Here is a 26,693-nt window from a genome sequence, read left to right as displayed (position 1 = left end):
AGTGAGCTGTTGCATCACAAAACCTGGGTCCCCAGGAGAGGGATTATAGTGGCAGGCATTTGTCTTGTTCACAGGATCCCCTGTGCTGGGTTTGGACCACTTACCCGGTAGGACATCTGTGAGTGCCTAATTAAACAGGAGCAAGGGTTCTGAGGTGGAAGCTCCCGGTTGCACCACCTCTGTCAGGAGATTAGCCCCGATGGCCACCAAGGGTAACAAGGCACAGGACCTCACTGCCCTCCTCACCACCATAAACTAGGAAGCTCCCTCCTCCGAAGCAACCGTATGGGGAGAAAGCATGCCAGTATCTGGAGAAGTATCCAGTCCACTGACTTCAACCAAGTCTATACGCCAGTCCATAGGTTCTTCGTGGAGCTGGTATTCTAAAGGGCCCAGCGACCAATGCCATTTATCACCAAAAACAAACCCATAGGAAAAGGGCTCAGGAACTGACCTAGGAGGCAAAGGTCCTGCCAGCGTTGGAATCTGCGTTGTATGACACCCATCTGGCTCCGTGTTGGAGTCAGGGGATTACAATGGGGATGGGCCTGCCCATGGGTGCAGAGGGTGGTGGGATTGTCGGCGTCATGATCGTCGTGGAAGGTCTGGGTGGCATCAAAGCAGGTCTGGATCGAGGACTGGATCCTTGGATGTCCCTCTGCGCTGAGGCCAAAGCCAATAGAGGGGAACCCAAAGGGGCCCCCCTTCTGACTACGCGGACCTAAATGAGCACCAGCGGTGTCAAACTTCCCAAAAATGAGGCACATGGCCTCCTAAATCTCTAAGCTGGGCAGGGGTCGCTCCGGCTCCCAGAACCTTAGGGAGCAGGCCCAGGCACAGGCTCCTCAGAGCGAAGACTAGACCATCGACACTCCCTCGTCTTGTTGGCCGACAGACGAGGAGAAGCTGACTAATACTTTGACTTCTTAAATTTATTTTTGTGCCTTGAATTACTCAATCACCCTGAGGACTCTGGAGTGGGACGACAATGATGGAGAACTACGCGACCGATCCTGGGACTTTTGTTTCGACCGAAACCACGACTTGCACGGAATTGAGCGTCAGGCCACCGTCCACTTTGGGGAACACTCCCTCAAAGCCTTCGGATGCATGGTCAGATACTTGGAGCATGACTTTGGGTCATGGTAACTCTCCAGGCACCAAAGATACACGAGGAGCAGATCCTTCATGGACCTCACATGACAAGATCCACAGGGCTTGAAGTCAGTCTTTCTGGATAACATCCTCAATCCACCAGGAGTAGAATACTCAAAAAAATCTTTAATAAAAAGTTGAAAAAGCCAGTAAAAAAATGACTGAGGGGTGGCTCTCTTCAGATCAGCGCTTGGGGGCACAGAAACAAAAGAACCTACGTTAGAGCACCCTGGTAGCACCTATAAAGGAACCGCAACATCATGCCCGCCACAGATGATGACGGACATAGAGCCGATCAATGTTACCTAACGGGGCACAAGGGTAATGCTCATCAAAATCACCAGATCTAGTCTGACGATTGTGGGAAATTCAAAGGTAAATAATCTGCAACTGCAAGTCTCTATCAGATCAGTTTATCCATAGTGCATTGCCTTTGGATTGTGGGTGTTGAGGCCTGGAAGAGAAGCTTTGGCATTCTGCATTTTCTATGGTGGTGAATAGGTCTATTGTTGGTGCCCCCACCACTGAGACTATATATCTGTATGGTTTGTGTGTGTATTTCTAACTTGTGTACCTGTTGTGCTCTGCTTAGGAGGTCTGCTAGGGAGTTGTCTAGTTGTGCTACGTACTGTGCTAGAAGGTCAACTGTGTGCCTGATGGCCCATTTGCAAATCACTTGTTTTAGTTGAAATAGTTGTAATGAATGGGCCCCCCCTCCTTTTTGAATGTAGTACACTGCAGTCATGTTGTCTGTTCTAAGAAGGACAGTTTTCCCTGCTATGCTGGGTAAGAATGCTTTGCGAGCCACCTGAATGGCTAGTATCTCACAAATATTGATGTGTAGTATGCTTGTTGTGGAGTCCAGTGTCCCTGTATCACAATGTCCTTCATATGAAAACCCCAACACATGAGTGATGCGTCTGTTGTAATTGTCACTTGTGAAATTGGGTTCCTGAAATCTCTTCCCAGCTATATGTTCTGTGAGTTCCACCACTGTAGTGCCTGATGGACTCTGGGTGAAACCAACACTAGATCTTCCATGTTGCCCCTCGCTTGTGACCACTGTGATGCTAAGCACTGTCTTAGGGGTCTCATATGTGGTCTTGCATGTGGAACTATTGCTATGCAAGATGTCATCACACCCAGCAGGCACAACACGGTTTTGACTGGAAGGTGACAATGTGGCCAAAAAAAGAGCCAGTTGGTTCTGGAGACTGAGAACCCTCAGTGCAATGGCGTATGCTTTTGCTTTGATCAAATTGAGTATTGCTCAAAGATAAGGTTGTATTAGGAGTGGATTCAGATATGATTTGGTGGCACTGATTGTAAACCCCAATTTGTTTAACAAGTTGATTGTGGCTTGGGTAGCCTGTAGACATTTGCGCTTGCTGGAACTCTTGATCAGGCAATCATCAATTAAGACATGGAGATTTACACTTCTTAGATGTGCAGCTACTACTGCTACAAATTTTATGAACACTTGCTAGTTGGATTTACCCCAAATGGTAGTACTTTGATTTGATAATGATGTCCACTTCCCAAAAAGCATAGACATTTGCGATGTGCAGGGTAAGTTTGAATATGAAAATATGCTTCTTTCAGATCTAACACTCTCATGAAGTCGTCTTCGTGTAGCAATGGTATTACATCTTGAAGGGTTACCACGTGGAATTGTTTGGATATAATGAAGTGATTGAGGGGGCATAAGTCCAGCATTGGACACAGTAGGACATTGTTTGGGGTATTAGGAAATATAGTGAGTATACTCTCTTGTTGTGATGTTTGAGACGTTGTCCCATTTATCACTACCATTTGTAGTAAGGCTTTTATTTCTTCCTTTACCAAATCTAGATGCTATGGATTAAAAATTTGCCTCTTTGGTGGAATATTTGGTGATTGTTGTCTGAATTCTAGACAATATCCCTGGCTGATGATATCCAACACCATTCATCTGATGTCATGTCTGGCCACAACTGATCAGGTTGGGGGGTGATTCTTTCGAATTGTCAACTCCCGGTCCAAACAGATGTTCTCCATTCCAAAGGGTGCTAAGAATATGCTGTTGCACGTCTGGCTTGAATCTGGATATACGAATAATTCATTCCTCTTGCAGCAGTGTCTGCACTATCTGATGGTGGCGGTAGAAATTTGTCTGTCTTCAACCACTAAATCTTCTACTTTCTTTTTATATTGATCTAGGAGGTGTTGCATTTATTCTTGCATTTCATCCCAAGTTGCCCTATTATACCTTGACAGCCTTCGCACAGAATTTACAATCAGCCAGTGGTTGGTGTGTCCTGTAGCCGTTCTTTAGCCTGCTGTGTCTATGTACTCACCCTGCTCGTCAGGAGGTGGCGGTTACCCAGTGCCCTGGGATGCTGTTCTTTCTTGTTGTTGTGACTACTAGGGAGCCTGCTGAAGTATGGCCCCTGATGTACATTGAGTCAGAGGATGAAGGTCTGGATTTTCTTTTGATTCTTGGAGTAAATACACTGGATTTTAATGGGTCCTTAAATATTTATTTTGATATGTTTATCACTGACCCATTCAAAGGAAGATACTGTACTGTACATTCAATATGAGATAGTGTTTCAACTAAAAATCAGTTTCTTCCTCTGTCTGCATTGGAAGCTTGTGATATTCTGCAGCTCTCTATATGACAGTTTGATATGATGAAGTGTCGTGGTGAAGCGTTTGCAGGAACTGGTAGTTCTATATCCGCGTCAGGCATAACCATATCATAAATCAACCTCATGGGTCTGGACTGAGTTGTGTAGCTCCTTAAAACCTTGTGAATAAGAATCATATCCCTGTTGAGGTGTATTTCCACCCTCATCTTCATGTGTAGGTGAAGATGATGATGCAGGTTGTGGAGACAGAGACTGTTCAAATACAACAGAATGTATGGCCCTGTGTTTAATAGCCCCCCGCTTAGGGGGGGGGAATAGTGTCACTTCTACGTCCTGTGCATGTCTTTTGCCTGTGTCCGTGAACTGTTTTTTCTGCTATATTTATGCAGGCTCTCAAAAATACTGCCTTCCTCTTCTGTTGGCATTTGTGTTAGAGCTGTTTTCGCCTGTTTCCCTGGCACCCTTTTTACAGCAGAAGGTGGCGCCCTTGTTGTTCCCTCAATTGGAGTGAGGACTGGCCCAGACCTCGAACAGTGTCCTTTTGGTTTTTGCTTTATCGATGACCAGGGGTATCTAGATTCAGAGTAGCTTAATGCTGAACCTTTCGTCGGATCCAACGACTTCTCCGCCATCAAAGCCGGTTTTGTCTTCTTCGGCGTCGATATCAATATGGGTCTCGGTAGTGAAGTGGTGTTGGGTGCCATCCCCAGATTTTGGCCTTGATGCCCAATCAACAACATTCTTCTTTCTTCTCGGCTCGGGGGCATGCTTGCGGTGTTGACCGGACCTTGAGTGTTGTGTATTGTGGCCTAAAGGGGGAGGTGAGTATAATATTTTCTTAAGTTTGGGTGGGTTGATCGTGCTCACAGCCCTTGGAGTCAACTTTATCTTTGGTCCCAAACTGAGGACACCATTGAAAAACACTTTTCTCGCCTCCATTACCCAGAGATGAATATTCTCAACCAGTGTGCAAATCAGTTCCGTGTAGATTTGATGCATACACTCAATGTATACACCCTTTCCAGCGTGTATCAGATTCGTCAGTTTTCTTTTGTTTACATCTCCATAGGCCTCGTGGGCATCAAAACTGAAGAGATCAGACAGACTGTTCGAGTCAGATGGCAGAAAAAACAAATCTAACAAAGGAACCAATGAACATGCTAAATGCCTTGAGAAGGAGGAGATACAACACCAACCATAAAATCTCTTCAGGAAAAACAACTTGCCCAACACTAGATGGCAGGTGAGTGCATATCATGTGTATCCGTAACACATGCTACAAATATTGGCTTTCACCCTTGCCCACTTTGCCAGGTTTCTTTAGTTTAATCCAATCCCCTACCAAGATTTTCCCCAACTTTACTTTGTTTTGTTTTTTATCATAATGACTCTGCTTTATCCCAAGTGCCCGTCACTTTGTCTTACATTTTCCACAGTCCACTGCTCAATTTCTGAAACAATCATCCGAAGTTGCACTTAATTCTTGGACTGCGACCCTGCTTTCTAACAAATGGTCCAGTCGCCTCATTCATAGTAAGTCTTCAAGCCCTAACACAACCTTTGCTGCTTGCACTTCCCAATCCAGACCTTTTCGAATAGTTAGTTGAATGGCTCCTTTCAAAACCCTAGTAAATCTTTCCACAATACCAATTCTGCTTGGACTATATAAAGCTGTTGTATTATGCTTTAAAGCTAGTCTTTCAAAGAGCAAGTTAGGATTCTTTGACACAAACTGTAAACTATTATGATTTAACAGTACAGCAGAAATGCCCTCAAATGAAAATACCTGATGTAAAACTTGCAAAACAGTGCTCATATCTACCTTCTCCAAGATTCCTTCAAATGGCCACCTAGAGATCTTGAAAATGACAACATTGATATTCTTGGTTCAATGTCCATTTGGACCCATGATATCCACTGTCACAGATCCCCACAGGTTTTTGGGCATATCATCATTACACTATGGTAGCTTTAATGTTTTTAAGGTTCTATCGGCATCTGAACAGTCAATACGCTCTCTTACTATTTCTCTAAAAGAATATATTCATTCCAGGACACCAATATAATAGTTTGATTACCTGCTTTTTCCTCCAAATAGTAAAATGATCTTCTTGTCCCCGTTCAATTTGGAATAAGGGGGGGGTGGGGGGGGGGTGGAGGGGAATGGAGATGGGCATGTCAGCAAAAAATGATGGCTGCTTAGCATGAAGCTCCATTGCCATTCTTACATATTTAGGGATGGACACAGAGCTGGAGAGAGTTTCACATCAGTGAGATGGGACATGTGGGCGGAGGGTTTCACTAACAAATCTGGATCTGGTGAACCTTCCTTGTGGACCAGCCGACAATGCATTTCGGCAGTGGCAGGCTTCAGAAACCTGGTGACATCAGTTGCTGCTGGAGAGCCTGCGGCAACAATCGCAAACTTCCTGTGAAGACGGGTGGCAGCAGGGTATCCTGTGGCCTGGTGAGACTTCCGTTCCCCTAGTCCCCACAGGCAGGGCTGTGGATTTGGCTCCCGGCATGAAGTGCACTCCCTAAGTAGGGACAGCACACGGACACTACAAACGAATCATGTACATTCAACTTGATGTACAATGTAAGAGTTTATGGTTATTGATGACATGAAAGGCTGGTAAATGCTTAACTGATAAATGGGAGGACTGCTCATGGTCTATGCACGTATGGACCCTTGCTGCTATTAATAACTGGACCCCGGCTAGACTGTGTGACTGAGGAAGCTGCCATTAACTGGAAATATGCACCCCTTAAGGAGTGCTTTTGTGTGGATAGGTGAAACAAAGCAAGCTCCTATTTAACCAGAGGAAGCCGACACATCCTCCTTCTGACATGGGTGGCACAGATGGACGGGCCTCGAGACTCATAAGGAATCTGGGACAGCATACTGCTGGACCTGACGGTTGGGTTGTAGTCTATTGATAATAAGAGAGACTATGTCATCCAAATTGAACCAGATATCTAAACAACTGGATAAGCAGATCGCTAGGCTAAACAGTGTAGGAAGAAAATATCTGATTAAAAATATGACACAACATTGTCCAGCTGAATTAAATGGAAAAATTGCTTGTCACACCCACTGACAAAAATGATGACTTGGAGGTGAGTTTGCACAGCAACAATATTAGGATGTTGGGCTTGGCTGAATCCACAAAACATTGGTCACCCTGAGGGCTATGTTGAAGGATTGCCATCAGACATCTTTAACAGATAAAGCTTCACACATATATTCTTCTATGAATGAGCCTACCGGTATCCCTGGGCCTAAGCCCACATCAACCGCCTGTAACACCACCCAGGCTGATAATTGTCAGGCTCCTGAATTCTCGAGACCGGGATACGATATTATGCATAGCAAGGCCCTCAATGACATCAGAGTGCAGTACTGTCCATTTTCCCCGATTTTACACAATTATTCCAAGCTGCACAAAAGAAATACTCCATGGCAGAAGCATCAAGTGTGGATGCTACATCCACCAAGACTGAAGACTTGACTTTGAACATAAATCCCATGTGTTTGCCACTGCGGCCGAGGCTTTATCTTTCCAATCTGGGTGAGCGAGGAAGAAATTAATTTTTTCTACGCTCATCCTAGGTGTTCTCTTATTCCAAATTGAACTAGACATTTTCAAATTAAACGTAGTAAAAAAATGTAGCAGGTAATTACACCGGAATTGTAGAAAACAAAACATTCAGCTGAGGTACAATATGCATTTTCATCTTAGACACCCTGATTCTTGCAGCACAAAGATGGATTCATGCAGTGCTTAATTTATAAATAAAAACGTGCTGGTGCTCTAAGACCTCCTCTTAAACATGCGGCTGCTGCAATTAAATGTGTGCGTACGGAATACTGAGGCGGTGTAATCCTGAAGCCATCTCGGGCCTCTTCAATCCACATAAAGCCACTCCCTTCCCCCTCAGCTCACTCTTGCAGCTATCTACTTTCTCCCTTTGTAACACTTTTTCATTTTTCCGTTCCTCCGTCTTTCCCATGTGTGTCTTTTGCGTGCAGCAAATGCTTGATGGCAGAAGAATAAGCCCCGGCCCTAAAAAATAAGTGCCAGTGCTCAGCACCGGAAACAACAAGCACACATTAAGCACTGGGTTCATGCTGTTTAAGGTTAGGTAAACGCCTGGAATAAACAAACCATACCAATTGCCTCAAATTAGCTAAGGGATCAATCAACTTGCTAAGAAGCCATTACATCGTACAGTGATTTTGTAAGGTGGGCATAAGATCTAAATCTCCTGATACATACTCCATTTTACATCCGCTAAACCTGCAATGCACAAAATCATAAGGTTTGAAAGTGCAAAATAGTTTTTTTTGCCATGTATTAAACCCAATCTGAGTCGGAAATGCATTTCTCATTCAAAAAACTGGTTCTGCGACTAATTGGAAATGTCATTTTGGAGGGGACATAACATTTTTCATCACCTTCTAACTGTGATAAAGAATGCCATTTATCAGTTGTTTCCGGCTGCAATTGCAAACCATTGAAAAGTTCCTGACTCCTCAAAGGAGGTGGTAACAAACTAACAAAGGGGATGTTTTCCCTGTTAGACAGCTTCTCCCAGTAGGAATAGTGTTAGGTGACCCCAGGTGGAGCATGCGACAATTGCCCGCTCCCTCTGATATGTTCCTAAACAGAATATGTATTTTTTTAAGCTGAACCGGTACCTCGAAAAATGCAGCCTCTTTGAAAAAAAAAAAGAAATCTTGTTTGGGAAAGCAAACAACAGGATGGTGGACATCTGTTCTTTGTAGGACATGACCCCTATGCTTATAGCAATCACAGGGGATTGAAAAACACAACCTGTCTAATTAATATTCATTCAGCAGTTTAGTCAGTGATCTACTGCTACGAGATATTTTGCAAGGGTACCTATGAGCAAACAGATGGCACTGAAAAAAATCAAAGAGCAGCCACAGAAAAAGCTGGTCCACAATCTGCAATCACATTTTGCAGTCTGTCTTTTAGTACATCAGGCCCCAAGCATTTTATCTGTTGAAAAACTGACAAGAACTGTTCATGCCCTGCCCTGCACATTTGATTACCTTATGATGCTTTTTAGCCCATATAACTCACCCATGCCCAGCCAATCCTTTGTTTGGTAATATGTTCCGGGACATTGTTGGGATCTGTGCCATTATCTCTCAGAATGAACTTTTTTCTGACATGCTCGATGGATATTATACAACATGCACAAAACAAATCATCATGCATCTACTTTGAAGCTTGAGAAGTACCCAATGGACTTTTGTTGCCTGTGTAACACACATTAAGTTTGTAAGCATTTGATTTTGTACCCAGTTTTAAAACATGCCATTAAGGTTTTATTGGTCTGGTCCAAATGTATTATTACCTTGCTTCAAGCAAAGCAGCCATGTTTAAACTGATAAACTGCAAACAGGATAGCTTCAACTGCTCTGCATTATACATCGCTGCAAACTCCAGAAGCTCTGCAGCATTCTTTAGAGTAACTGTGAGGGTAAATATAAAATAACACTGTCAGAAACACAGGGAGCAAATAAATATAAAAGTAGAACTGATATAAGAATATATAAAAAGTGACTTAAAATAAAAACAACGTGAATGTTGTTTAAAAAGTGATTTCTCGTTTTGAAAAATACCACCAAGTATACTTCATGTTCAAGAAAATATTCATCAGCAGGCTTAAATCTATAAATATCTATAAATGAGAAATGTACTTAAGGCCCATTGGATTGGACATACCTCCTTGACTACAATCCCCTGGAAGATAAACTGAAAGTTGATTGCTTAGGCAGAGGAGGAATCTCAAGACTTTTTTTACACATTATCACCTAACACTTTGGGCCTCTTCTCCAGTTTGAGGTACAAATAGGAAGAATATTGGGGCCCTTTGGAGGATGTTGATAAAAGGGATGCCCCGATGACACCTCAGGAGTTAGCCAGGTCATCAAGACTGCACATTTGCAATGATGTGAGTTTTGACCACTGACTCCATGTTGCACGTAGCCTAGCAGCACACAGTCACATTAGGGACCACCAGCTTCATTTTGTCTATTGACTTTATTTTAGCATTAGCCACTGCCATGTTAAAAGCTGTAAGTAGTTTTCCACATTGTATAATGTGCACATGTTTTATTGTTCGTGTTCTCAGACAGCAGGGACAGTCTTGTTTTTAATTGGCACCTTGGGATTGTGGCAAAGCCCGACGTGTTTTTTTCAAAGCTGGCCTAAAGCAATCAGCATTTTTTGAATGAATAAACTTCTCCAGGGAGAGGGAGGTTCTAAACTTTTCCTCTCTTGTTTGTTCAAAGTATAAGAGGCCGAGACCAGATGGACCGGGGACAGAGAGTGTTTGCAGATCTCAGGCATATACAGGATGCTGGAGTGTGTCGTCCTTTCCGTGAGGATAATTGATCTCTCTCTCTCTCCTCGATCGATTCTGTGATCTGGCGATCTGATGCTGACTAAGAGAGAAATGAAGCAGTGATGCCCTTTCCTCATGGTGATGCATATTTTTTAATTCATTATTTGATTTGCATTATAATATAGATACATACATTTGCTGTGTATATTGCACTGGGGAATCATTTGTACATTCTTTCATTTCATTGCTGTGACCATTTTTAACCGTGTGCTTTCAGCACGGGAATCTCCTTTTAGGAACCTTGCTAGTGAAATAATAAATGTCCTCTTTGGACTAAGAAGCGCATTCCAGAGATTTTTGTCAGTGCATGAGTGTTTCAGCTTGGTTATTAGTGAAGCAAACAACGTTATATAACTTAAGTGCTTACACAAAGCATTGTCCGCTACAATGAGGCTTGCCTAAGACTGTTTCAACAATGCATTAGATGTCACACAGAGAGAAGCACCTTCTTTCACGTGATTCAGGGATGTCATTTGATACAGGCCTACTGTCGAACTACAATCCAATACTATCCAACGTGTCAGGTAGTCCACAGACATCTCACCTAATGAATACCACTGGAAATACTAGAAGATGTTGGGGGCCCCGGAGCGGAGTGAACATTGGTAGGGATGGGTGGTCTTTTAGCAACAAGACAGAGCGAAATATGTGATGCCCAAAACTCCTCCAACATTGCAAGTGGTTCAGAGGTATAGTCAGTTGCTGGCAGTTAGGGTAATCAATCTACCGAGCCAGAGGTTGGCCATATAAACATAAGAAAAATGGAGACCACAGTATTTCATACTTTTTCCCTAACTCAGCATTTATTTTCACAGTATTCAACCATCAAATGCTAAGATTTTTTAATCATGCCATTATAGTTGTTTCAGTTGTGAAGATGTGAAAGATGCGTCTTGGCAGTTTGCTCATCCTTAGAAACTTCCCAATGCGATGGGACAGAGTCAATGCAGAGGAAATGAGGAAAGTTGTAGATGACTTGTGCATGTGTTGATTTGACTAGCAGTACCTATAAGATTTGAAATGAGGCAACCTACATCATAGAAATATAGTGTGGATCTACAAGAGACACCTTTTTCAAGGCAATACATTTGAGAAAATTTTGACCAGTTCACGTAGCACATTTTTATGCAGAGGATTATCCATCCAAACAAGGTCCTCTTTTGTCTTGTCGTGCCTTTTCTCACACCAAAAAATACTACAAAGAGCTGACTGCCAACACAATATTACTTCATGAAGTGGATATAAAATTAAGGAAAATTAGTATCTCTTCCTCCTTGAAGAGATGAGGCAGTGTAAAGAACTCTGGCAGAGTGATTCATTGGCCACTGTGAAAGGGTGTCACAAGATTTAGAAGGAATGCTGCCAGAGTTCACAACTCCAATTTGACTGGTAAAAAGTGGTGAAGGATGACTGTACTGACAGCACACCTGCAGTTCACTCACTGTGCTGGTGTGATGGCAATAATGAATATGTTTTTCAGATTTAAGAGCCTCAAGGAACAGCTGTGTATCATTTCAACAGGTGTACACCTAAGAAATGTCCAGACCATATTAAGGTCTCAATGACGCAACACAAATGCCTTGAGAGTGGGAAATGTTTCTTAAAACTTTTAGAAAAAGCATCACAACTGGTATTTTAAACTCCAACCTTTGTCAGGTAAACCCAAGAATGCCTTGGAAGCCCAGGTTAGCCCAGGTATAACCAAAAAACAAACACAACATCAGAACATTTAGGATGTATAGGGTCTGAGTTTCAGGTACCACACCAAGTGACAAACGTGTCCCAGGTCCCTGCATTGACTGTGGATGGGCATCTGGCTACAAGGATGATATTTCACCACCTTGGTCGCAAGTCAAACGTAATTAGCTGCCACAGCTTAATATCCATGCATTTAAATGTAAATTCTGGGGACTTGGATATAGGACTGGTCAGAGAATAAATGCTCAGACATAGGAACAATGAATAATTACCATACTCTTCTGTCCCAGTTCAGGCCAATTAAAATGACTTAGCCCCAGTCCGACTTGATCTTTGTCAAAACCTGAGACAGGAGAGGTAGTGGAGGAATGGTGTACAGGAGTTCCTCCTTCGCTTGCAGCTGAAATGAGTTACTTAACAAGCACCTTGGAGGAAACTGCAATACACAGAATTGACACCAAGTTCTCAATGATTGCAAGTAGATCCAGCCAAGGCGTGCCCCATTGATCCAAGACTTAGAAATCTCTTGTGGTCCTCCAGAAGACACCTCCTCAATTCCACTTCTCTGGCACTCAGTGACTGCAGTCGGTTGCGGGCAACCAAGGAAATGTTCTGCTGTTCCAGCCACCTCCAGAAGCATACCACCACCTGGCAGAGAATACAGGATGCCACCCTACCCTGCTTGTTCAAAACTACTTGATCATATTGTCCGAGAGTACCTGCACCATCCTTCATCTGATGAACAGCAGGAAGGCTTTCAGGCCCAGAATAATAACTTGAAGCTCCAACAGGCTGATACAAAACTGGTGTTTTTCTGGTGACTACAAAAGCCTCTGATCTTTACCTCCCCAAGCCAGTAGAGACACATCTGTCACAACTGTAAGCCCTGTGTGGGGAAAAACAAATGGCGTGCAGCCGGTCAAGTTTAGATCTACCACTCACCACTGAAGATCCTGTGCAGTATCTATTGAGATCTGGTTGTAGTCAGGCAATGGACCAACTGGAGACCCCTGCTGCTTCTTAGTTACAGCAGACGTAGCCAAAAGTGCACTGAATATCCGCATTATGACCACTTTGAAGGCCACTATCTGTCACAGAGTTGACAGCAGCCTGAAGAACTCAAGACACACTGTGACCACCCCTAGAATTGGTTCAGATTATGAAGGGGTGCAGCCTCCATCCGCACACCCTAGAGCTTTCTCAACTGACTTAAAGTTACTGGATAAGGATGAGTCCCACTTAGTCTTTTGTGCTTATACTTGGACTTTTGACATGGACTTACCCGAATACTTAGAGTGTGAAGTGGTCTTCCACCAGGAACTGCCCAAAGAGCAGAGTTGGGACCTCTCGTTTTGCTGAGCAATGTAAAGTTTTGTGTCCTGGCTCCGGTGGCCTATGGGCACACAAGAGCACTCTTGTTGAACAACTTTGAGTCATGCTTTGAGACCAAACACTGGAAATGGACCTCATGTGAGTCTGTGACTGACATCAGTTTCCTGCAGTCTTGACAGGACTTGAATCTGGTAGTTTTCAGTGGGATAATGTTCTGTGACACACACTGACATAATCTGGAAATCCCCAGAAAACGGGCAAGCAAGCAGAGCTTCAGATCTGCATCAAACGGCACTGAAAGAAAGTAAGTGACATGAGCATGTAGGGGTGGCACTCATATTCAACTATGCTTCATCTCTTCAGGGAAATACAGAGTCATGCAGTTCCATTTATCAGTGTACAGGAGCTTTGTTGAAGAATTCTTAGCATCCAGTAGGACGACTAGCCATATTCTAAAGGTGACTAATCTGCGGTTAGAAGATTCCACCACACAGAAGTTTTGCTCTAGGGGAGGGACAAACTAAGAAGGGGAAGTAACACCATTGAAAAAGAAGGAAACAAATAAGAGACAAGAAAGCCAACCAAAGGAAAGCAATGGGTTGGCTCTAAGTGCACCCTAAATTCTGTAGATGAGACTTAAAAAGCCTATTTCAGCTATGTTAAAGCATCAATGGAGAATTTGTGCTCTTAAATTCATTTTGGAGAAGAGCTCAATACAAACAGAGCTTGCCACTAATTTTTTTTTAGATAGTTGGCCAAACAGACACACTTGTTCCTCATTGGTATTTGTGGAGTCTCATTCTAGGAGATGCAGAGTCTACATGTTGGGAGTGAATCTACAGATGATTTAAATCACTGGCACCTTCCATTGCTGCCTTTCCCCTTTATGTCTCACTATCCTACTTATTGCTTTCCATGCAATCAAGACCATATGATATTTGGTGATGATAGCAAACTGGGAAAAGCTCCCTCACACAATTTTACAATCCTCTTCCTGTCATGCCAAGCCTCAACCTGGGATCATATTTATAACAGAGAGAGATACACAGCTGACTCACAGGTCTAAGAGGGAGGGTGAAATAATTAGACAGACATTCTCTCAAGGCCCTGCTCTCATAAGGTATGAGCTAGGCCCATAGGTGTCTCTCTGTTTCACCTCTGCATTTCCTTTCCTAACCCGAAAGCTGTCTATTTCAAACTCAATGCTGCCTACCCTCTCTGGATAGCACTGATGAGGTATTGTTTTGTTCCACCAAACTAATTAATACTTAATCAACCATTTTATTTGATGCTGGGCACCCAAACCGAAACCCCCTGCATCAGATGTGTGGCACTGAATGACCCACAAATACATGTCTATAACAAGTAGACTGATTATTTGTTGACACTCACTCACTTCTGACAAATGGGTTCAAGCTATAAAGACTGATGAGGATTGAGATCTCATCCAACAGTTTGGTATACAGTTGCTTCTCCATAATGTTTTGAGTCTGTAATCAGGCGGTGGTCACTGGCCCAAGCCCCGGATGACTCTCTGCTGTCACTATGTATCATACAGAATGACTTACTCAGTCATAGACCAACGTCTTTGATGTACAGTGGCACTACAGACAAAGCTGAACATGATTCTCTAGCCTTCTGACCACAAAAGGTGTTTAAAATGCTCACTACTGTAACCTGTGTGAGCTGAACATGTTAATGGTGGTGTGCTGCACCCCAGCAAGTCTCTCTCAAAGAACAGGGTACATAGCATGAGGCATCAATGGCCGCACAAGCAAGTCACAGAACCTCAGAACTGACCAGCCACCACCACCAGCATGATCAAATTAGTGAACAGTGGCAGAAGTCCCTATGCAAAAAAGAAAATCCATGCTTCATATTTTAAGGTATCAATAATAATTAAAACAACTGTTTTTGTCATAGCGTGTAAGAAAGGACTCTTCCTGAGGGCCTTACATTTATGTAGCCACCGCCACCCTGTCTGGTCAGATAACTCAAGCAAGTTCCACAGAAATCAAAATAGCTATGTTTTCCAACTAGGAAGCCTCATGGGGATAAGTGATTGGTTCAACCGCAACATTCTCTCAATTATCGTGGAGGGCACACCAGTGTTTCCCTACATCACTGCCCAGTATAAGCTACACATTTCCCATAAATTTCTGATCCAATAATTCTTCATTTCCCCTGAAATATCCTTGCTCAGAGGATGCTACATTTTCCTCAAAGTCCTTGCACATAGCACAACGTTCTACTGTAAAACTGTAATCAGTCAGGGTGCACTAAACTTGATTTTGCGAGTGGTGAAGCTGGACAGATTTGCCCAAGGATAACTGATTTGTGTTTTTTTTTTTTCAGGAAAGAGTAGCAAAGAGCAGGTCTTCACTGCACAGCTAGCTGTGCCATCCATGTGAGTTTGGCTACAGTCACATCTAGTGCACTCCAAATGGGAACATCATGCTACTAAGTGACTCTTCCAGAATGAGAGGTTGAATGTTAACCAGGGGTACTCCAACTGTATAGGAGCAACTCAGCAGCAGTATTTCGGGAAGCACAGACAGACAGGAGGCTTAGAACAGCTAACAGGCCACTGTGAGTGTAAAACCAGACTAGTGTCAGCACTGGTGGGATATTTGGGTAGCATGGGGTTTTGGGGGGAGACGTTATAACAACCTAGGGAGCAGACCCCTTATTTAAATGATAAAAACTAAACTCTGAATGAATATCTATATGTGTGGAGTACTTTTAATGTAGTACAGAACTGCAAACTGCTATGGGTTGGTGTACTGACACTGTTGGACAACATCTACATCCAGTCCTGAAGCCAGCTGAAATACAGTAGGTAATAGCTGATTGGGTCTGTCCAAAAGCCCCTTTCTGTATGTAGGTAAATGGGTATGCTGTGTGTTGCTGTATATTTTGTGATGACATGATTTCTCACCAGATGTCTCACACAACCCGTAGTCTGATAGAGTCCACTCAGAACTGGGAGGACGAAGAGCAGTGAGGAATCTGAGGTTAGACAGAGTACGTACCAATAAAGAGCATTATCGAAGGCAAGACAATTGTTCTTTTGATGGATACTTTAACTGCAGATTCACTACCTTTAGAATATGTACCAAATCAGAACATTCCAAAAGGTAGAGGCTGCACTGAATGGACTTGAACCAAAACAGTCCTCTCTGTAGACCATCCTGTTGAGGCAGCAGTGCTTGGTAAATGTGTGCGAAGACACCAATGTTGCTGCCTGGCAAATGTCTAAGACAAGAGCACCCCTTGACTACATTGTTGAAGAAGCTTTGGCTCCTGTGGAACGAGAACCTAAGCCCTCAGAAGGCTCCTTCTTGGACAAGGCATAAAACAGTCTTAAAACCCCCAGGACAATTCAACTCCACTAAGTCTTTTTTTTGTACTGCATTCTACTTGTTCGCATCTGCAATGCCCACAAATATCTGGTTGTCCATTTGGTATTCATTCGTACATTGAAGTAAAATCGGAGGGCTTTTCCCAGACCAAGCTTGTGAAGCTTCTCACCTCTTCAAGGGATGTGATGGAGAAGAAAAAGCTGGAAGGGTGACTGACTGATCTCCATTCAAGGTCAATATAAACTTTGATAAAAAAGAAAGCCTGAGTTCTCAGCACCAATTCTGCCAGGAAAAAAGTTGTGTATGGAGGATCCACTGACCGTGGCTGCAGCTCACTGACATGGAAGTGACTGCAATACAAACACTGCCTAGATGGTGAGAAGTCAGAGAGCACCTGTGAATGGACTCAAACTGTGTACACATTAGAAACATGATGACTAAATTACAGTTCCAACTGAGGTGTGACAAAGGGCCATGATGGAAACCTGCGTCAAACCTTTTAAGAATCCCATCATAACCAGTGATATGAATAAATAGATCACAATGACAAAAAGGCCTAAAAAGTCAGCATATAACCTTCAGCTGTGCTCACCACAATGCCTGGTTGGGCTAAATATAATGCAAATATAGGAAAATCAGATAATTTGTGTAGAAGGTTACCTCTTTAGACCACGAGAACCTGTGAGTCTTGGTATGTGCATTTAACTTGTGTCACAGTTTACTAACCTTTTTGGCCTCAGTTGGGAACTTACTCTGCATGTGTTCTAGGGGTGATCCCATGGTGGTACCTGGGTAGTCTTTAGAGGGGACAATTACTCAACTAGGTTTTGCATTCTTTAGGAGATTTTTAAGTTACACGTTCTCTGTTATTTTCTGTGACTTTTCTGTTAAGTTGCTAGCTTTTCTTTTTTTAAAGACTTTTTCTCTCCCTGGCAACAGGAAGTATGTACAAAGGAACTACCGGATCTCTATATGGGAACTATATACACACACGAAGTTTACCAAACCCAGTCTGGTGGAGGAAGATATCCACCAGGGGATTCCTAGATCGAATGAGCTCAATGTTATTCACAGATGCATCACAAACAATTAAACAAGAGCATGAAGGGACACAATCCTAGGAAAAAGTGAAATTGTTAGATCACAACAGCCTGCAATTTGGGGACAAAATAGCAACCCTTACTTTGGCAGCAAACAACAAATTGTGCATATCAGCAATTTCTTCATGTATGCATTAAACATTGACAACAACACAACAACGATGGCAAAGCAAGCACCAACACCGTTGCTCTTCGAGGGTCATCGCATCACCTTTGTAACAAACTATTCACAGGCCACCAAAGCCAGGAGCAAGAAGTTTATTGCTCTCCGACCCCAGCTCTGCTGCTTTGTGAATTTGCAGGTCTTCCCATCCACAGTGACCCTCATGTGAGCTGGGTCTAGCAGACTTCACTTGAGATCAGACTCATGATAACTTGAGTCCTGCCTGGAAGACTTTGAGGACTCTTCCATTGACACGAGGGCCCCTTCAAGCACTTTCACCGTAATACCGCCAGTCAACAATGCCTGGTTCTCAGCCTTCGCTCCCAGGCGCCAGAGACGCTATTAAAACCCTCCCGACAGCACCAGGAATGCAACTGGTAGGGCCTTAACCAGGTGGTGTAGGCCCTGAGCAAAGGAGGGGGAAAGGGCAAGTCTTGTTCCCTCTCAAGCAGTCAAAGCGCTCTTCTGTGCGAACAACAACCTTCTCCTCCTCTCCGACCAGTCATGTCCATTGCAGATTCTTTCTCCTGCCACTCAGGAGTAAAATAAACTGGGAAAAGAGTGAGGCTTTGCAGCTATTGAGAAGAACCTTCAGGGAATATCTACAAGCTAGGGATACATGGTGGGTGCCCCAGGGCACTGATACCTAGGCATCCAAGTGGCTAGTAGCCTTAAGAGAATAGTAGAGGACAATCTCCTTAAAATGGCAACACATTAATCTTCCCCCCTCTAGGGCAGAGTGCAAACCGTAAAGATGACGGTAGTGTCCAGGTACAAATATGCCCTCATTAATAGAAACGGACACTTGATCATACATCTTGAGTGGCTGGTGCCCGATACTAATGGCTGCCAGACTGTGGGCCAACAAAGCAGCTGGTGGCCTCTGCCTACTGCACATCTCCTCTTATTTTCTGACCTTTCGACTTTTCCAGATCACACCTCACCTGGGTGACCCCACAAAGGCACCTGGTAACATATAAAATGCCACCTCACTGGCGGTCCACAGGCACATCTCTTCTGTGATATGTACAGCCGTCACACCCTCCTAGGTGGCCTAACACCATTCTCACAGCCACAGCTAGGGCACCCTCCGTACTGCCTGAGAGCAATTTTAATGTGCTAATTGGAATGTGCAATGGTGAAGCCCATCAATCACCTCCTCAACAAAGGCACTCTTAAACATTTCCCTGCACTCAGAGGAGAGTTTGACTTCACCCACGGGACTACTGGAAACATTACCAGCTATCTCACTGCCTCTGGTCCGTAATAGGCCTCTTCTACTAGAACTCCAAAACCTCCCCTCTCTTTTAATACCTCAGACTCTGGGGTGGATATAGGGGACTGGTCTTTAGTTTGTATGGAGTGCTTAACAGAGGTCCCCACTTGAACCCTACACTGGCCTAGACCCGCACTACGTGGCAGGTTGCCCTGGGCAGAGATTAAACTTCCGATGACTTGGCAAACCTGCTTCACTCCCAGGGAACCCTGCCTAAAATCTTTGTACATCAAAACATTACATAATTAAAACTAGTAAGTGAATAAATTACATTGGGCGAGCTTCCTTCCTCACAACAAATGTTGGATATGCACAGAGGAAGTGTGAGACTCATATATATACTTTAGAGTTGTGAGAGGATACAATCCTGCTGGGCGTCAATATGGGCTTGCATACAATGGTTCCACCCCCAGTATGTTCACCCCTCTACACACCAAGTCCTCCACAATGAAGTGGCTGATGCCCCTGAAGGGGTGGAGCCCTTTCTTCCCTTGAGATTAGGTGCTGTTTGTTGTGTTACTTCCGGCGTACAGAGGATTTTTGCCATTCCTGGAGTTAGTTTGTCTCCTTTGGGGGACGCAAAGACACTATGCTAACTATGTCCACCTCGAGTTGCTGGTTGACGCAGGCTGTCAGGCATACGGTTCTCTGGATTTGGTTCCCCCTTCTCTGCGCAAGGCAGGTCCACTAGATCAGTCTCGACTTCCTGGACAGAAGCAGGTGGTGTTTCCATTGAAGCAATTTATAGGGTGGCTACCTGGTCATCTTTTGACACATTTGTAAAGCATTATAGTTTGGATGTTGTTAACCTAGTAATTTTGGGGTTTGACCACTGCTCTGCAGAAATGTGTTGTTCTGCTAAAAATAAAGATAGGTCAGTCCAAACCTACTTTTGTCTCTGTTTTGTGATTTCCTCAAGTTGTTATGGCTGGGATGAGGAAGACCGTATGAAGGGGTAAAGACTTATTTTATTTACTGGGAATCTACATTATTCCAATTAGGTCCTCCTTGTCCCAGTCAACAACCCTCTCTTCCTTTCCTTGAGTTTTTTTTTAGCTTATGAACTTATAGGAGGAGAGAGGAAAGGGTGGAGCTTTTGTCCATGATATGGACACAGAAAAAGGACTAAGCATGGCAGGTCCCAAATCAGGGTGCTGTCCCACCACATCTCCCCGGGCCAAAGGACTAGTCAAGAAACCGGTTGATGATCCATGGCATGATGTTCCCGGACAGAGCTCCATGTTCGTTACCCCTAACCGTGCTGCTATCTACCACGCAGCTCGCCGTCACAGTTGTTTCTTGTGTTCCCACACTACATCACTGACCACGAAGCAACTACATCCCTATACAACCTACAATTCATTAGGCATTCTTTCTGATCCTATCTGACTCCCTTGCCTCATCCGTTCTCCCTCCATATCCCACATCAATTCCCATCCCACCCAACTGTTGCTCGGTTATTTGATTGTTACACTCCATGATTGCCACTCTCTACCATGAATGACTTTCCAAGAACCAGCAAAGCCTTGAAATACACACGTTCAAATTTTCAAGGAGTGACTGCTGCAGAGATAGCACCTCCTCAGCTAGCTTAGGGTTGAAATGGACTCCGTGCCTGGCCTGCTTGACTTCCTAAGCATTGTTGTCCCTGGAACGGGTCCGCTATGCTGGTCCTATGCTGTATTATCTTTGCAAATATACAAAAAGGTTGCAGAAAAATATACGTTCAAGGTGATTTATGCCTTCCAGAAACAGGTAAGATGCAAAACAAGGAGGCAGCACAGAAGAGAAAAACGTTTTTCATAAAGAGTTTTTTGTTACATTTCACATTTATATTACTTGTTACACTGGGCATGGATAACTCACGTTTTTCTGCAATAGCAACTTCACATATCTCCTTCAGTCGAGTAACAAGCAACTGATCAGCAACCACAAGGACATTACAAATAAATTCTACATTTTGAGACTCTGGAGAAAAAAAAATAAACATAGATCACCATAAATCAAAGACACATTTTCAAATGAATGAAGTAATATTTATTCCGCGTGCTCTTTTTCTTAAACAACTAACCGTCTCAGTTCAAACACAGGCGAGTAAAACCACTCAATAAAACTTACAGCACTGATTGGAGGAGATGGCAACAGTAAAGTGAAGAAAGCAAAGCTGTTAGTGTGATTTGAGGAAAGAGACTCGTAATAGCATTTAATTAAACAAAAACATTTCTCAAAGAACTTGAATATGATATCTTGTAATCAAAGACGACGTTACGGCTACTGATACAAAACCTATCACTGATTGGGTTCTTCCAATACTGTGAAGAGGATGAAAAAACTGGGAGACATCACATCTTACTGTCTTGTGACCTATTTTGTCAAATAAAGAAATATGTCTTTGAGGAAGTTCTTTTAGAGGAGGAGGATCAATATTCAGACTGATTTTGTACTGTTCTGAAAAGTCCGTTTTGAGTTCATTGTGGCAAGAATTGTTCTCTGCTACATTACCAATAATGGGAAATCCTGGCCTTTATAAACATACGCAATGTATTACCTGACTGCACACTAATTGAGAACAGACGATATGTTCAACAGTCTTATAAGACGACAGCAAGGCTGGGTATCATTATATGACAATATTTACTAAACTTGATTAATTTACATTTTTGATTATTTTAGAACTATTTTATTCAAGAAGCAGGCAATGGTCTGTTTAAATCGGCGGGAAGCTAGCCAATAAATGTAAGCACAATCCTCTCTTATGGAAAATATCAAGGGCATGCCATTTGTTATTAGTTGAGGAATGTTGGAATAAGTGAACAGTTAAACTTGATCACAGGAGTTTAAATCTACCGCATAAACGGGATCTCTTTTGGTCTAGGTATAAAGCATAGTTTTTAGAAACAGAATAAAAAAAGGTTTATGATTCACACAAAGTACTAACAAGTTCTGTGAACAACAGCTTGAAATATTTAGATGAAAGTCAGTGTATGGTTTGGAATGAATGCAAATGTTTGATTGTTATTTAGCTGAAACGACAAACATTTACAAAATACTTTCATTTTTCAAAAACTTAATTCTGTTTTTAGAAGAACATACCAGTGTTGTGAAATATGCTTATCTAAGCCTGATTTGCAGCCCCAACACTAACCTTGTCATATACTAATTCCATACCTTTTTAACTCGAGGTCTAGCGCCAACATTAAGCTTAACACAAACCCTAACCCATGCTCCTTGTTTTTATTCTTACCCTAAACCTAAACACAACAATAATCTTAAAACCAACTTCTATCTTTACCCATACCCTTGCTGTAATCTTCAACCTAAACAATTTCCCAAACTCTTATATTAACCTTAAACGTCATCCTGTCACTTGCTAACACCCTTTCTTTCACTACACAAAAACAAGAAGTAAACATTCTAAAGCGTAAAGTTCTGTAACATTATCAAAGCTTTCCCCACTTAATTAAACTCTTGATTTCAAACTATTTTTTTTTCAAATTAAATTTCAAACTGCGGGTCTTTTTAACAACATGACCCAAAGTTTATGACATGGCCCATGGTGAAATTATCACTTTTTTCTGGGTGCTGACATACACATTTAGGACACATCTGCGTTATCTCTCACTCCACAGTTCAGGACAGAGTTAGCCATTTCATCTACTACACTGTACCTGAATACAAAAGGATCTGTAAACTCAGATCCCCGCCCAACACCTGCCTGAGCAAGAATCAGAATTCCGAGTACAACACTTACCATCCTCTGCAATTTTACCATGCTAAATTTTGGAAGGTCAAGTAGAGACATTTACAAGGGGAAAAACTTACGGCAAATTCTGATACATGGCTAAATTAATTGATTTTCCAATTTGGAATATAATTTGTCTATTGCCAAAGGAAAACTAAGAATAAGAAATATGTACTGCACGATTAATTACTGCACCCCATGGTGCTGTTATTTATTGCAGCACCCTTACTTTCGCCACAAGGGTTTGTGGCCTTTGCGCTTAATCTAGCTAGTGTTACGACCAACGCTTTGCACACACTTCAGGAAACGCATTTGCATGAATGCCGGTTGATCCTGCCCAAAGCTTTTATTTGAAGCGGGTAAAGTAGATACATTGAACACAAACTGAATAAATCAACTGCAAAAGGCTCTGCCGTTAAACCTTTGAAATTGTAACTGTAACTGCATTTATGTAGTTCTTACTATCCCTGATGAGACATTGAAGTGCTTTATGATGAGTAGAACGCTACTCTGGAACCAAGCTGTAAAGCAAGTTATTGGGATTAGTTTTTGTCCTCTCAAGAAAAATAATCCATTCATTTTCTCCAGTTTCACTGAAGTAGATTAAAATGATTACCAATTAGATGTGATCATTAGTCAGGCTATGTAATTTCAGTCCATGGTTGCCGAGATAGATAAACAAGCTGGCGGAGGTCAAGTATTGTTAGGCTGCAGGGATAGGGTTTTTACAAAAGAGGGTTTGTGATCTATGAAATGAGGTGTGATCAATTTTCTGAACTACAACAACAGAGAGAAAGACAGAACGGAATGCCTAGAAGGCTACTCTCAAAATAGCAGGCATGCAGAGGATAGAATGTAAGGAGAGCGTCACTCTGAAGAAAGTAAGGACAAGAATCAAGCAGAAGTGAGTCAAGATCAATTTTCACACATGATTGTAGGAGTACAGTGGAAGAAGGCTTTTTGAGATAGCCAACAATCTGAAAATATAAACTGTAGAAAGAAACAACACTGTATATAGTGCTCTGTGTTGTGGCAGATAGATTAAACATGTGAGTCCAAGTGTACATATCATTTAAACAAAGGGCCAGATGTAGCAAAGGTTTTTACCCATTCTGGGTCTATGGGAAAAAGTGTTCGTACATATGCCCCAAAGAGCTGGAGCCTGCTTTGTGCCAAGCCTAGAAGAGACCTTTTAATCCACCTTGGCACAGGTTCTGGTTGATGCGCAAGGGGAGTTAGTGCAGAAAAAAGGTATTTCAGTTATGTATTAAAGGCTACTTCACTCACTCACTAAAAATACGTTATTCCATCAATGATAAATATAAATATGCTAACAACCAACAGGGTTGTGCTTCAACAGTGTTGCAATGGCTCCTACAGTTGTGGCATGCTCTATGAAAGGCAAAACTAATTTCACATTTTTATTTATGGACTTTTAGGGAAACCGTGGTCTAGGCTCTTATTAATAACCCTAAATTTTGCTCATCCCTCAATGAAAACATTACTTACCTTCGGTAACAATCGTTTTGATGGATGCTCTAACTGCGGATTCCTCACCTTTCAAATATGCCCAGGTGCCAGACTGGATCCAGAAGCTTTTAACAGCATTGCTCCCATGAGCCATTATGTGGCGCTGCGAAGTTCCATGTTGGCTTCATTCCACCCAGGAAGTGATGATGGAGCTGCATACAAGAGCCATCTCTCCATGCCAATGTCAGTTTCTTTCTTGTATCGTCCACATGCTCAGAAGGGGGGGGAGGTGCACTAACAATAATCAGAGGTACAATGCACAAATCTCTAGTTTGGCACCTTTTTATACGGAAATAAAGAGGAGGAGGGAGGACAGTGAGGAATGTGCAGTTAGATATCGACCAGAAATAGCATTACCCAAGGAAAGAAACTTACTCTTTTGATGGAAATCTTTACCTGAGATTCCTTTCCTTTAGTACAGATAACAAAGCAGTATTTCCTAAGGTGGTGGGTCTGTTGACTGGTTCAGGGCAGAATCTTTTGCAGGGCCAAATGGGTGAAATGTCCATCCAGTCAGACCTGGCTGTCAAGGAGGTAATGCTATGTGACGTGTGTGCCTACGCCCACATCAACACCTGACATATGCCAAGGACAGGCACTCCACATACCAGCTTAGACCTCAATCCCTCTGGTGGCAGAGATGCACAGAACTATCCACTGCAGCAGGGTACTTTTCTGCACTGTCCTAAATTTGTTTGCCCCTCAAACTCCCACAAAGAGCTGATCGTCCACCTGATAGTTTTCGGTGTGATCAATGTAAAAGCTTATAGCTCTTCTGGAAACCAGCAATAGAATGAGGCAGAGCAAAGATTGTTGGGGGAGGGATGGGACTCCATGGATCTCAACACCTCTTTATCCTGGAAAAAAATGGTGTATGATGGCTGTACTGAGTGCATGGAGTTCACTCATGTTGAAACCTAAAGGGACACACTCTTCAGCGTCAGGAGACAACACAGACTGCAAAGTATGGGTTCAAATGGTATGCATATATAGAAAGTGAGGGCCAAATTAAGATGGCATCACAAAGGGTGCTGGAAGAAACAAAAACCTCATAACAATGGGTTTTTTTGGACAAGGACAGTTACTCCGGTAAACATAAAAAGCCCAAAAGGGCAGAGAGATAAATTAACTGTGCCCAATATAAGTCCTTGCTGGCCAGAGATAAAAACACATAGGTTACCCAGCAGTTTAACCTGTAATAGGTCAGTATTCTAGGTCCCGAACCAGGCTACAAACATATCCCAGCACCTGGCCTAGACAGACTTTGCAGAAGGAAATGAGATTGCCAGGATGACATCTAAATCTTCAGGAGGAAGATCTAATGCAGTCAACAGCCAGTACTGAATCTCCAAACATGGAGGTGCAGATTAATCAGGTTTGAGTGTAGGTCCCTGCCCTGCTGCTGCCACAGGAGTTCCTCCTGAAGCAGAATTCTGACCGGACGATGGATACTCACGCTAAGAAGCAGCAACAGAAAGGCATACAGGAGTTCCATGTTTCACTATTTTGCGAATGAGTCTTCTTGGAATCTTCAGCACACACACTTTTTGCCGTTGCATGTTCAGTGATAGCAAAAAGTCCTAGCCAGAAACCTTCCTATTGCTGGAAGATGCCCTGTACCTCACCAGATGCTACTGGTTGAGTTCGTCCTATCTGGCTTTCAAAAATCTTCCTGGGTAATTACAACCAGGGATAATAACCTGACACTCCACAGACGACAGATCTTTGTGCCTGGGGGGTGAATGTTTGCCTTGTTCAGCATTCCGTCCATGGGAACAGTCCCATGGCATTCCATCAAGGGCTAGGGTATGCCCAGACATGGGTCCGTTGCTCACTGTGCCACGAGCTTCAAGCTAGCCTGGCTGATAATGGGTGATACCTCGAAACCGGTCCCAGGATGATGGTTTCCGGTCGAGGGAGGACCTGGCCTGGCAGTTCGGGTTGGACTGTTCGCATGGGGAGCAGGGTCAAGACTGATTGGCATATGGCTGGGTCCAAACTGGGGTGGCCTGGTGAACAAACGAATAGTGGATTAAACCCTGATCTTTGTGACTGGGTGCAATTGGTTACATTGTTCAGCATTCAATCCATCATCTGTTCTTTTTCTAGGGGGAAGGTAGCACAATTCAAAGACAAACCGCCACGGGCTCATGTAATACACACATTAGTCCATCAATGTGTTGGAATACACGTTGTAGGGAATAAACTGGCTGATGAAACAGTCAAGCAGCTGCTATTACTCATTATTATACAAGGGTGGATTA

General features: G+C 43.0%; 1 protein-coding gene across 3 annotated transcripts in view; it reads right to left on the bottom strand.

Moving 5' to 3' along the window:
* Positions 1-26,693, bottom strand: part of IBTK (inhibitor of Bruton tyrosine kinase) — a 487,897-nt gene that overhangs the window by 226,196 nt on the left and 235,008 nt on the right. For all 3 annotated transcript variants that reach the window (XM_069235618.1, XM_069235620.1, XM_069235619.1), the window contains exons 19-20: positions 21,024-21,125; positions 9,174-9,291 (exon numbers count right to left, since the gene is read on the bottom strand). In XM_069235618.1, the coding sequence (XP_069091719.1) occupies positions 9,174-9,291; positions 21,024-21,125 (220 nt within the window). The remainder of the gene's footprint in view (positions 1-9,173; positions 9,292-21,023; positions 21,126-26,693) is intronic.

Source organism: Pleurodeles waltl, chromosome 5 (genome assembly GCF_031143425.1).
Source record: "Pleurodeles waltl isolate 20211129_DDA chromosome 5, aPleWal1.hap1.20221129, whole genome shotgun sequence".
Taxonomy (NCBI): Eukaryota; Metazoa; Chordata; class Amphibia; order Caudata; family Salamandridae; genus Pleurodeles; species Pleurodeles waltl.
The sequence above is the reverse complement of the archived record's forward strand: the minus strand, read 5'-3'. Positions and strand labels throughout refer to the sequence as shown.